The 14,181-nt window shown below is 30.5% G+C and overlaps 1 protein-coding gene across 2 annotated transcripts; it reads left to right on the top strand.

Moving 5' to 3' along the window:
* Positions 1–2,055: 2,055 nt before the first annotated feature.
* Positions 2,056–4,244, top strand: LOC114759586 (uncharacterized). Of its 2 annotated transcripts, none has more exons than XM_028948788.1 (2): positions 2,056–2,828; positions 3,497–4,244. In XM_028948788.1, the coding sequence occupies exons 1-2, from the start codon at positions 2,397–2,399 to the stop codon at positions 3,842–3,844; spliced, it is 780 nt and encodes a 259-aa protein (XP_028804621.1). In that variant the 5' UTR covers positions 2,056–2,396; the 3' UTR covers positions 3,845–4,244. The 2 variants fall into 2 exon arrangements, with proteins under 2 accessions (XP_028804621.1, XP_028804620.1); XM_028948787.1 differs by having other exon boundaries at positions 2,063–2,935; positions 3,430–4,244.
* Positions 4,245–14,181: the final 9,937 nt, after the last annotated feature.

Genomic DNA, 14,181 nt, shown 5'->3' with positions numbered 1-14,181 from the left:
TTCTTAGGGAAAACTTTATGTGATCTTGGAGCCATTGTAAATCTATTAAATAAATGATTTGTTGATAGAATAAAGATATATCTATTGACTTAGCATTGTCCAAAAAGGATTTTGGTTTTCAAAGTGTAATCTTTCCAATACAAGCAAGAGATTATGAAGGTTTATTAAGATTATGAAACTTGGTTTCGACCTGAGAAAACTTAATCAATAGTTGTGAACCTTGGACTAATGTATTTTATCATTAAAACACTAAATGAGAAGTTTCTAATCAAGTTTTATGAAGTACAATAGTGAGAAAGAATCCTAGATCCTTATCTGTTTCAAAGTCAAGTTTTTAACTTTAATTTTAACCTCTATTTTCAAAGTACCTTCTTTAAACAACTTCATTTACATTAATTTCACTTAACCTAATCATGAACATAATTGCGGTTTTTTAACTTGTTTGGCCTAAATCTCTAGGAAATTATACTTTTTATACTACTCGCAACCTGTATGCTTACGGTTAAGCTAAACGGCGAACAAGAGTTCGGTCAGTGCATTGGAATTCTTTGAGAAGTGGTTTCACCCATAGTAGCACCAAAGATCAACCCCGCAAGAGAAAGGTCGAACACGATGGTGGAGAGGTCACACACTAGAAAAAAACAATGTTTTTACCCAATGCTTCCTTCTTGGTCATTCAGTCGTACACGTCGTCAGAACCTTCTACAACAACAATGGCGATTGCAAATGTGGGCTAGGGCACAAAGAACATGATTTCAAGAACTATCTTGAAGAAGCAAGAGACATTATCTTGTAGGAACAAGAGACAGTGTCGTCTCTTTTGGATTCAGGGAGCTTGGTAGAGAAGTTGTCATTGGGCTTTTAATATTTGCTTGGATTGGGCTTCCCAGAATGCTAACTTTGGGCTTTGGTACCATGAAAAACAGAGGCTAAGAGACAAAAATAATAAACCCAATCAACCAGTATTGACCGATGGTCCATCTATTTACAAGTTATTCAAAGTACAAGACATTCAACATAATATTGAAACATACATAGCCAAATAAGTACATCAGCTGAGGCCCAATAAATGAGAAAAAAGAATAAAAGAGAATGTATAGAGAAATGTGATGAGAAATAGTGTAACAAATAAGAGAGAATAAATAATTAAAAGATAAAATTAAAAAATACATTAAATGTTAAAACAAACCCAAATTGAAGCATATAAATAGGATTGGAGGAAGTATTCATTATATATAAATACGTATTGTAAAATTAATAAAAGGACGGAAGTTGGTTAACAATATAAATATTTATAACCAAATATTTTTATAAATAATATAATATTTTTAATTTTAGTGATTAAAGTTTTTCAAGAATGGATATTTTTAATATTTTAATTTTTTTATTATTACAATTAAATTATTGGTGTACTTTCTTATATTTTGTTATTAGTGATTATTAATGTTAATTGTATTTTATTATTTTTAATTAAATTATATTATTTTAATATAACTGGTCGAACCTCGAGTTAACCTCAATCTGACCTACTGATCCTTGAACCATTACTCTGACTCGTTGAGTGACTAATTTAGTTTTTTGAACCTTATTTTTAAGTTTTAAAATTGTATTTTTAGTGCTTTAATTTCAACTCTTAAATAAGCTCTACTTGTTTCTTTGCATTTAAAAATCTCATGTCAAAGAATTAAAATTTAGAAAAAAAATATTTAAAAAATACCTTTTAAATTTCAAAATCTCAAATAAAAAATTATTACAAAAATGTGTTATAATTTGCTTTTTAAATATAGTCAATTACAATTAAAGTGTTATAAATAAAAATAATTTAGAATTTTGAAATTTAAGAGATATATTTTTTGGGATTTTCTCTAAAATTTAAAGCGTGTCTTCTTTTTTGTGACAAAATTTAAAGCTGTTTTATTAACATTTAACTTTTAATCTGCTGAGTCAAAATTTTGGGTTAGATGAGACAAACCAAAGTATACTCCACGGGTCAAAACGGATGCTCCTCTTTCTCATCCTGAGCCCATAGCAGCATTGCCTACTCCGTTGTTGTGTTTGGTAACGCCCTTCGTTTTTATCCAACTCTCAGAATCCCTCAAGAACCCATCTACCCCTCAAACCCCTAATCCTTTGCACCCTGGGTGTTGCTGTATTAATCTCGTCGTTGAACTTCGAAATGTGAAAGAACGGTATCGATTTTCCTTTCCCAGGAACCCTTTTCGTTCTATAGTCATCCCCAGAAGTGATCCCTGAAATTCATAGTTAACCCCGTAGTAGGCGCACTCCTCGCTGACCCATTTGGATGGAGTTGGAAGTGATTCGATTCCCTTCGTTTGTTCGCATTTGAAACCGTTTTTTCGTTATTCCTTTTTCCCCCTAATCGGTGTGATACTGCGATGGCCGCCTCTGCTTTAGCATTAACGCCCACATTCTGTTTTGCAAAAGTCCATCACAGAATTTCACCTCCTAATCGCTGCTCCTTCATCGTCAATGTCCGACAATGTGCTTCCAAATCAAAATCCTATATCACTTGTCGCGACTCCCACCATTTGAAGCCTCTTCTTGTGACTAACCATTCTGTAGTATCCAAAGTTAGAGCTTCTTCGGATGAATGCTTGAATGATGTTGATGGAACTGAGAGGTTACTTCTGTTGGAGGATAGGCCGATTAATTTCACTTTTTGGGTCCTCTTTTGTGCTTCTCTGTCTCTAGCTTGGTTTGCTTTTTCTAAGGATGCTAATGCTGCTGCTGACTCGATTAAAGCCTCAGGCTTTGGCTTAAATATTGCAAATGCGCTCAGGAAATTGGGTTGGCCTGATGAATTTGTGGTATTTAGCCTTGCAACGCTTCCTGTTCTTGAGCTACGTGGGGCTATTCCTGTTGGCTACTGGATGCAACTCAATCCTGTGTTTTTAACTGTCTTATCCGTTCTTGGGTTTGTCTCTTTTTTAATTGATATCATTCATCTTTAATTATTTGAAGAGTAGACTAACAATATGGGACTGAATTGTTGGCTATAGTCCTTGAAAATAACGAAGTGTTAATTAGTTTAACTTGTAAATTCACTCATTTCAGGTTAAAGCTACATTGGTCTAATAATTTAGGGATCAAACTGTTAGTTTTTCAGATTTTTCCCTAACATGAAATGATAAAATTCTGGTATGCCTGCTGATCGTCAGTTGGTTGAACTTGTTTGCTTATTGTAATACCCAATGTAGCAAATGTAGCTCTATCTTTCGTTGGCTGGATAGTTTATATTTAGAATTCCTTCTCCCTTATGCCTGTAAGTTGGTGCTTGTATAGGATATCCAAGAGCTATACATCGATTTTTTTTTTCTTGTATCAACTTGAAGATCTAGAAATTTTGATGCTGATAAAAGAGGTGATTGCTAGATAGTTGATTGGGCAAGCTTTGTGTTATTGATGTAGGAATATGGTCCCTGTGCCCTTCATTATTCTCTACCTTAAAAGATTTGCATCTTTCCTCGCTGCAAAGAGCCCTACTGCACCTCGATTCTTGGACAAGCTGTTTAAGAATGCAAAAGAGAAGGCTGGCCCAGTGGAGGAGTTTCAATGGCTAGGTCTAATGCTGTTTGTGGCTGTTCCTTTTCCAGGAACAGGGGCTTGGTCTGGAGCCATTATAGCATCCATTCTTGATATGCCATTTTGGTCCGCTGTATCTGCAAATTTTGTTGGGGTTGTATTTGCTGGGCTGCTGGTCAATTTGTTGGTGAATCTTGGTCTCAAGTATGCCATTATTACTGGTATCATCCTCTTCTTTGTTTCCACCTTCATGTGGAGCTTCCTTAGAAGTTTTAAGAAAACCTTGAAATCATCAAATTGACATGAAATATTCTGTTCTCACTGGCCAATGAAAGACAGTTCCTTAATTGTCAATGTGCATTGGCCAAAAGAAAGTAGTTAATGCGCATACTTGCTTACTTATTAAACCTGCCGTGTTTCTTCGTCTGTATTTTCCAAAAATGATGTCTCAGTAGCTCTATGTATAAGAAAGATCTGATATATAAACTCGGGGAAGGAAGAAGGATTATTAATATTTTTCCTACCAACAGAAACTATACTTGTTAAGCTTGTAGATTACTGGTTGAGTGGTGCCACATTTTTCCCAGGTAGCATATGTTTGCATCTGTCATGATGATAGCTTTATATTCTCCGATATACTGTAACTGCTATACGGATTTTACATGTCAATGTTCATTTCTGAAGTTGAGTTTGAGTTTCAATGGTCCGCCTACTTTTCCTCTCTGGTTTTCTTAGAATGCACAACTAGAACAATTCACAGTTTCAAGTACAAAGTTCCATTTACTATCAAATACTTGGATTGTTTTTGGACAAAAAAAAAATCAAATAATTGGATTGTTCTCTAATCTGATGAAAAATTAAGCGCAAGATATGGATGGTTATGACTTGCAAAAATTGTTATACAATCATAATTGTATTTCGGATTAACTTTGTGCAGCTGCTGTAATAAAACTTTAGTATGTCAAATGTAACGGAATCCAAAAAAAAAAAAAAAGGTAGTATTAAAAAAATTGCAGATGGGAAATGTCCCTTATATCAATAAAAAAGGAATAAGATACAATTGTTGTTGATCGATATCAATATAGGCAGAATACACGTTACTGATCTTGTATAGATATCTTGTACAGAGTTTGAGAAATCATTATTATTTGCTTGCGCATATGACTGGCTATAGATTATTTTATATTCATGATGATATTAATGGAAAGGAATTCTCTTCCTACAAGCTCAACCAAACGGGGAGAAAATACAAGGCATAGGTTGATTTATAGAACTTGCTGCTTATGGGTGTGGGATCCCATTAGGGTGTCGTTATGAGAGGGTGTCGTTATTTTTTCTTTTTTTGGTAGTTTTGTGAGTAATATATCTTCTTCTTTTTTTCCCCATGATTCCCCTCCCCAGTCTCTTCCCAAGCATAAACCTTCCAATTTTGAAGGTAACAAGGTATGCAAAGTTGGGTCTTAGAAGCTTGCGTGCCTGCAAAAGGATAATATGAATTTTCAGATGTAGAGATTCTTAGTAGATTATGTCAAAAAAAGGTGCATCAAACTCTAACTAATTATGTATTTTCATGATTTATTTGATTTGATCTTACTTATCTTTTGTTGACTGAATTCGCTTAAGTGCTTTCCTATGTTGAAGTGTGGAAAAAATCCTTGGGATTAGCCTACTGGGGGACACAAATTCTGTGACAGGTTTTGCTGGGTCTGTTCCTTAAAACTTTAGACCCAAATTAAGGTCCAAAGAATTGAAAGAAGTATAGAAAATTCAAAAGGAAGGGAAGAAGGCGACAATGCAAAAAATGAGACGATGAATTCTCCAACTTATACCATAAAACTTCTTATGGGCCCGATTGAAGTGGCTCATCGCTCATAAGATGCTTCTCGGTCTAGGCCCATATTAAAAAAATAAAACACATTGGTGACATTACCCCAAAAAAATCTAAACGGACCTTGTCCTCAAGGTAGGGAATTTCACTTGCAAAGTAATCTGAGCTACACATGTAGATGGATCAAGATCATTCAAATATCCTACAATCACTGATGGAGGTTGGGTTTGGTGGGAAAGGCTAGTAAATCACAATGTAGTGAACTAAAGTTTAAATTTTTACTAAAAAAGATATTTATATTTAGTACATAACAGTACTTCGAATATAATTGTCTCATATAAGAGAATACTTATGCCTACGGCCAAAAAAAGGGGGAAAAAACCAAATGCCACAATCAGATAGACCCACTAAAACCCAATTAGAGTGTGTGGGTGAGCAACGCCAGGTACTAAGCTAAAACTAAAATGCAGAAAAATATGACAAACAAACCCATTTAGCGTGGTTTGTACATCATATAAGAGATAACTATGTTTCTAATGAACCATATAGTATATGATGAACAATCTACTTTTTCACAAACCGCAAAGAATGCAATATTTGAAATGTGCTTGGTGAAGAAATGTAAAGAATTTTATTACTTGATTTACTTTGTTTTATAAATGTTAGATGAGGCATAACAATTTAACTAGTTTTTATATTGTTGAAATTTTTTTTTGAATTTTCATTATTTATATCTGTTTTATTTAAGATAATTATTTAAAATTTTGAGAATATGTTTACTCTAATTTTCTTATGATTTAATTAGTTAGCACAATAACTCATAACTCATAATGAACAAGTTAGCATGGTCTCAACTTACCTTCACAATTCCAAATACATTTAAATTAATAACAAAAAATATAATTTTAATTGAAAATTATCCTACTTTATTGCCGAATCCCTTTTTTATACGAATAAAATACAAACTACCTTTCAATCATAATTTATTGTAATAATTTTTTAATAAAAAAGGCATTATAATCAATTGGTGGTTTTGGAATACTATGATCCAGACCTTATCATGTGGTTGGGTACGTAAATAATAAATAATTTATATAGGGGTTGGTCCGCAAATATTATTATAATTTGTAAAGTATAAATAATGCTTTTGGTGTATGAATATCCATACCCTCATGTCTTTTCTCTCTTTATATTTTAACATATCAAATCTTATGAATTATTTAATTTGCTTCTTTTCTTTTGTCTTTTTTTTTGGCCAACTAATTGGCTTCTTTTCTTACTCCATACGTATAATTTTTTTTTTAACGAAAATGTTATATAAAATAAAAAATTTTATATATTTTTTAGATTATTATATTTATAATCACACATTCACACACTTCATACACACACTCTATCACACTCCAAAACTTGTCCACTTCTTTTTCTTTTATGTCTTTTCCCTTGGCTCCATTAATATGACTCTTTTTTTTTTATTTCCATACTCTATACTAATTTTCATAAAGTGATTTTATATATTTTTTTATAAAACGTGATACTTTTTCCAGTTGAAGTTTGCACGATTTGCGTCGGGCTAGGTTACATCAGAAGTTAATGCCTAAACAAGTTGGGTAAATAAAACTAGGCTTGCTTAGTTGCCAAGGGAGCTTTCTCAATCATGATTTTTATATACAATTTATTATTTTAGAAATTTAAATATAAAAAAATATTTAAAACATGTCAAATTATTTTTATCCAACCTAACTACTATTCCACATTTTATTATTAGAAAAATTAACTCCTAAGTTCTCATAATTTCACATGATATTTTATTATTTTCTTGTAATATTTTTATTAGGCGCTTATGATTTTCTCAATTATAAGCATTAGTTTCTATGCTTATAATATTTTTTTTTGTACACCTATACTTATAATCTACTCCTCTAGTACTATTTCTAGGATAGAAAGAGAAGAAATTTTAGTTTTATTAATAGAGCAGAAAGAAAAAAAACTTTATATGAATATATAATTTTACTTTTCATTTATTATTGTATTAATTTTATTCTCATAGGGTATAATGTATAGTAAAAGGCCTCGTTTGGATTGCTGTTACATATAGTAAAAACATACGGGAAGTATAAAACTGAGGTTTGTGGCTTATTGTGGCTCAGAAGATTGTTTGGATAGGGCTTCTTTTCTAACTGACTTATAAGAAAAAGTAACTTTTCTAACTAACTTATCCAACGCAATCTGGATCAACTTTTCTAACTAACGTATGGGAAGATTATGCAAAATTTATGATCTAATTAGTTATGTGATTCCATTTACTTAATTAGAGACCAAATGAATTTTAATTTATATTCATGTTTGTCTATTATGTATATTTAATTAATTATCTATAATGTGTTTTCAAATTTTTTTTCGTAACAAATATTTTTATTTTATAATTTCACAAATAAACTATTTATATTTTATCATAATAATTTTACGTGTTTTTTTTAAACTATTATCACATTAAAAATATAAACTTTCAAACACTATTCCATACCCTTTTCAATCATTTTACAACTAAACTAACTTTTCTATTAATTATCCAAACAACTTTTAACTTTTTCAACTGACTTTTTAAAAGCACCTATCCAAATATAAATCGCATTACACTAACTGACTTTTACTCTAACTTCAGTTACAAATGTCAGTTAGATTAAAAGTCAATTTTGCCTAACACCAATTCAAACATATCCAAAAAAAGATGAACTAGAAAAGCTGTTCAATTTTAAGGGAGAACTAATGAAGTTTAAAACTCTTATTGGTTTGTGTAGAACATATTGAAAATAGAATGGATCAAATGATTATTACTAGTAATTGTGACTTATGTGAATGTTGACTAGGTAGCATATAAATTATCATAAAATACAATATAAATTTTTTAAAATAAACTGGTTGAATAAAATTTATTTATTATCAACAAAATAAAAAACTATCACACCCATAATAGGCTCTTGCATTTATATATAATCAATAATCTGGTTAATTTTAATTTTATTCGGATCTATGTAACAAACTTAATCTAAATAATGATAAATGGGACCCATATTGATAGGTATTAACATTGTTTTTCTTCCGAATTAATAAATTATTAGTATAAAGATGAATACCTATAATTTAAAGAGATTACAAGTGTTCAAAAAAAAAACTTGAAGTAAAGAGAAGATTATTTTCCTTTACTATTTATGATTTTTTTTTTGTGAATAAATTTTATGATTTTTTTTTTTAAAGGAAAGATGATAAAGACAAAGGGCATTTAAGTCGGCGTGGATTGGGCTCCAAGCCCACAGTAAAGCGGAGACAATAACGGCACCTACGCTCGTGGTATAACGTAGCAAGCAGCAAGACGTGATACGCACGTGGGCAGTGGGTCCCACGAAAGGGACCGTACAGTACACTTGTTGACATCAGACATCCACCTCTCGTCAAGGAGCCCATGTCGCCCTCGTAGCTGGGCCCCACTGCCATTCTTATCTGGACCTCCTGGAAGATAGAGACGCGTGTCATTGGGCCCCATCACCCCTCAGCTTTTACGCACCACCACGCTTAGCTGCCACGTACTCCCATCACATCCCCATCTTTGTCCACTCTCGTTCATGTAACTCCTTAATCTATTATCACGTGATTACTGTCTGAGTTGGATTCCTCCCCCCGGCCAATAATAATTTATTCCTAATTCTTAGAAATACTTCTATTATAAATACTGGAATTGGACAAGTATACAAAATTAAAAAAATTAATCAACTAAATTATTTGTAAAAATATGCGTTAGTTTTACTAAATTTCTTATTTTAATCATATGCATTTTTATGGAAAATTTCTTAATATTCGTGATTAATAAAAAAATGTATAAAAATTTATAAATTTTAAAAATAAAAGTATTGAGGTATTACATTTAAAATCAAACGAAATATTTTTATTACTATTATATGAAGCATAATATAGATTGGTGAAGCTAATACAAATCCTTATTGATTGATGCTGTCGTTGATTTACATATTTTGCATTTTATTTCATCTGATCTTTGTTATAATGACCTATTCATAATTCTGTATATATTAAAAAAATTTAATTCTTTTAAGAATTACTTTCAATAAGGTTCATTAAGTTTTAGATTTAATTTATAAGAATTTAGAGAATAAAAAAAATAAGGGATAACGGGTATATTGATTACAATGATTTATTTGAATGGATTTTAAGATTGTTTTAAGATTAAGTGCCCATTTGGATTACCGGTGAATAACTGTGATTTTAGATAATCGTGAATTTTATAAGTGATGTTGATTATAAGTGACACTAATTAATTGTGATTTCTGTTTGGATATTTTCTTTTTTTAATAAATGATTTTAAGAAATGTGATTATATTTGGTTTTTATTTATTAAAAGTGCTTATGGATGTATAATCACTAAAAAGGGTATGAACTTAATATTTGAGGAGAGATTTTTGGAAGAGTGTGGAAGGGTAGATTGGAAAAGATTTAGTTGCTGAAAATTGATAAGGATTTTTCAAACACATAAACCACTTCTTATTACTTATCCTAAAGTACGGTAGAAAGATAAAATCACGATTTATCAGGATTTTATAAAAATTACCTAAACAAAACAATCATATTTCATAATCACTTATTTAGATTTAAACAAGTTTATTTAAAATCCTACCACTTAACCAAACAGGCTCTAAATTAAATTTATGAGAAGCAGTATTATAAATTTGGCTATTTGTCGAGGGGCCCGCGGGTTCAATTGGGCGTCTTGGGTGGACAAATGTATGGCTGATAAAGCGATAAAGTAATGAGGGGACACGTGGGGGGACAAGACATGTCGGTTTCAGGATAGAGATTGAGGGTCATGGGCAGACGAATATCCTCTCTTTTACTAAAGAAACAGGAAAAAGCAGTTTCTGTCATATCTGGAAACCACATCATCACCGCCTATCTTCTCTTTGTTTTGATGTTTTCATGTCATTTTCTCTTTTCCTTGGCCTTCTTTTTCGTTTTCTCATTTTTGAGTTAAAATTATGATTTAGCCAGAAGCTATTTAAGGAGACTCCTCATAATCAATTGTTATATATTAATTTTACAATCAATTCTACAAATTATAACTTAAGAAAATCTATTTTATTTTTGTACAAAATTTATTCTTCCCACCACTAATTCTAACGTATTCGTATAGTTTTATTTATAAAATAATAAAAACATTTGTTTAATTTATTTATTAAATTTTGTATAACCTTGGAGATGTGTAGATTGCTATTTGCCCCAATTTGGTTGGGGCAAAATTATGAGAAGGAAGGTAAAAAATTTAATGAGCTCAATTTTAAACAGATAAATGAGTGAAGTTATAAAATTTTGATAGAAATAAGAGATAAAACAAAAAAAAGCAAGTAAAATTAATTAAAAATTTTTAATCCTATTTTTTAAAAAAAAAAAAGTTGAACTCATTGAAATTCTATCATTCCCTCCTTTCTCCTTCACTCCCAAACAGCATTGCTACACGCTAAAACTCTAGGTTGAAAGTTTGAATTCTTTTTTTTTTCCAAGGAAAAGAAAAAATAATATTAAAATAAAAATACACACAGAATGGTTTTTTTTTTCTTGAACTGCACACAGAATGGTTCGGAAGTCTCTCAATTTCCCAAAAAAAAAAAAAAAGTCTCTCAATTAGACTGTCATGAACAAATCTCTCGACATTGAGATCTTGGCTACAAGGCCACTTAGAACAAGTTAGGGAAATCATAATTGTTCTAAACAATATTTGGCGCAAGAAGAATCCCACACTATATGAAGGCATGATTTTAAATCCGAAAAAAGTCATTCAAAAAATTAAAGGCAAGTCTTCATATCTTTAAATAGCTTTCAATTCATTAGGAGGTAACTCACCAACTGAACTTGCAGCTTGCCAATACAAAGTTTATCAATTTTGATGAAAAGAAGTAAGAGGAGAGGGCGTCCTGCTCTCTTATTATCCTTTCTCATATTAGATGCCTTCATTTTTTTTCTTAAGATTAAGAATTGTCTTAGTATAAATTAGAAGCAACAATCAATGTCTAGAAGATAATTCATGCTTTACACCTGCTTGTGGATTGGGAAAAAGCTTCATAACATATATCAACGCTAAAAAAAAAAGTATTTCTTTTATACTCATGAGAATTGTAATCAAAATAAACTCATAGATTTATCATGTAAGAGTATTAGAATCTATCGGATGAGGTTATTTTGAAAAAATACGTTAGTGTGAAACATGTTTATAGAATTTAACCGTCGGCCTAATGAAGTCATTTTGTTTCTTATTATAAAAAGGATAGACGTTATGGATGATAAAATTTATTTTCTAACCTGCTAGAATGTAAGATAAAAAAAACACATGAAGAAGAAATGATAAAATTCACGATATTATGATATGTGGCTTAAAATCCTTTTTCATTTTTCTTATAAATTAAAAATAAAGAGAAATATATATTGCCTCCTCAAACATGACCCGGAAAAAGTTGAAAGAAAATCAAGGTCATTACGATTTTTTCATAAAATATCAAATATATTTATATCTATATAAATATAATACGTTAGTACAACATAAAATGACTAGAAAATATAGTACCCACAAAGATTACATACCAGACACCAGTTTATATTAAAAAAAAAATCAAGAGACTGAACATAAGAATTCAAAGACAACTGTTTGGATTAGCTGTAGAAAAAGTAATTTTTATTTTATCTAATTTTTGTAAACTTAAGTTGGTGTATTGTAATTTATATTTATATTGATTTTTGTAAAAAAAAAAATCAGTTTGACAAACTGAAATTTATTTAGATGATTATTAAAAAATTAAATTTAAAAATAAAATGAATAAAAATGACATGGAGTTTATTAAATGTTTTGTTGCCAACCATGAATTTTATTAAATAAATAATAATTTTGATTTGAGAAATATTAAAATTAAAACATATAAAAACAAAAGTAGTTAATATAACTAAAGTTGAAAAGAATTATTTAAGACAAATTTATTTTTTTTAATTTTAATGAATTAATTAAGGAAAAATCCCAAAAAAAACCCTTGGAATATAAGGAATTCCTTATGCGGTCCTGGAATTGTGTAAATGACAGAAAGAGTCAATGACCCAATCTATCATTTGTAAAATCAAAAGGAATTGACAACTTTGTCCTCATTTGTATTCATTCACTACAATGATTTAAGAAATCACTATAAGGGTTTAGGCATTACCTAGATTCGTGTAGAGAATAACTACTCACTTTTCATAATCAGGAATGCCCCGTGAAAAATTTCATTGTGAATCAGTACAACTAATCATGTAATCACTTTTGCTTAGCCAGGCATGTGAAGGTATCTTGTTATTAATTACAACTAATCATGTAATCACTATAATAGTGTAAGCGTTACCTAGATTCGTTTAGAAAATAACTACTCACTTTTACTTAGCTAGAGCAAAGTTGTCAATTCTTCTTGATTTTAGAGATGACAGTTTGAGTCATTAACCCTTTCTATCATTTATACAATTTCAGGACCCAATCAGGAATTTTCTATATTTCAAGGGCTTTTGGGATTTTCCCATTAATTAAAGTAACTTATATTGTGGATTGAAGGTATTCCCAATTTTTCCTAAATTTTTAAATATGATCTGAATAATAAAAAAAATACATTTATTTTTTAAAATATGACTTTATGAATCCGGGAATCAAGCCCGAGGGAATAAACTTATAAAAGCACAGCCTTCCTGGACCATGCTATTCTAGAACGCGCTGTGGAAAAGCTGAAGGTAATAAAAGGCAATGTTGGTTTAAAAAAAAAAAAAAGGAAAAATTTTGATTAAGGATCATATATGGGAATTAATTTCAAACAGTCCTCAAAAAATTCTGAAATGTCATTACAAGACCAAAAAACCAAACTGAAATTAAAATTAAGAGTAAGATTACAATAATACCCCTTATTTTTATTTTTTTTAAAACAAATATTAATAGTCGCCGGAGTTCCGGCCACCGGAGGTTGGAGGTCCAGCCACTGGCGCTCAAGTGTTTGCCACTGGAGATTGGAGCTCTGATAGCCGCTACTGTAGCTCTGGTGGCCAGAATTTTTTTTTTAAAAGAAAAAAGTGGCCAAGGGAAGGTTTGAACTCATGACCTCCTGGTACACCAAAAGTAATGTGACCACCAAGCCAAACAAACCATTTAATCATATGATGCAAATAAAAATATATATAACAAAGCAAATGCAAGTGTTCAAGTGTAAGTAAACAAGTGAAATTCGATAATTTACAAGTGAAATTCAGCAATTTACAACAAAAATTTGACAATTTACAAATAATATAATGGAATTCATAACCCCAAATGCAAGTTTTAAGTGTAAATGAGTAAGAGAAATTTGATAATTTACAAGTGAAATTTAGTAATTTACAACAAAAATTTGGCAATTTACAAATAACATAATAGAATTCACAACTCCAAGTGCAAGTGTTTAGGTGTGAATGAACAAGTAAAATTTGACAATTTACAAGTGAAATTCAGCAATTTACAACAAAAATTTGACAATTTACAAATAACATAATAGAATTCACAACCCTAAATATAAGTGTTTAAGTATAAATGAGCAAGTAAAATTTGACAATTTACAACAAAAGTTTATGAATTTACAACCTAAATTTGGCTATTCACAAGAAATACAAGAGAATTCACAACCCAAACGTAAGTGTTTGAGTGTAAATGGTCAAGTGAAATTCAGTTATTTACAACCTAAATTCAGTGATTCATAAGAAACATAAACATTACA

The sequence above is a fragment of the Neltuma alba genome, unplaced genomic scaffold (genome assembly GCF_004799145.2).
Source record: "Neltuma alba isolate B1F8T4 unplaced genomic scaffold, ASM479914v2 tig00010867_pilon, whole genome shotgun sequence".
Taxonomy (NCBI): domain Eukaryota; kingdom Viridiplantae; phylum Streptophyta; class Magnoliopsida; order Fabales; family Fabaceae; genus Neltuma; species Neltuma alba.
Note: the sequence above shows the minus strand (reverse complement) of the source record. Positions and strands in the feature narration are given on the sequence as shown.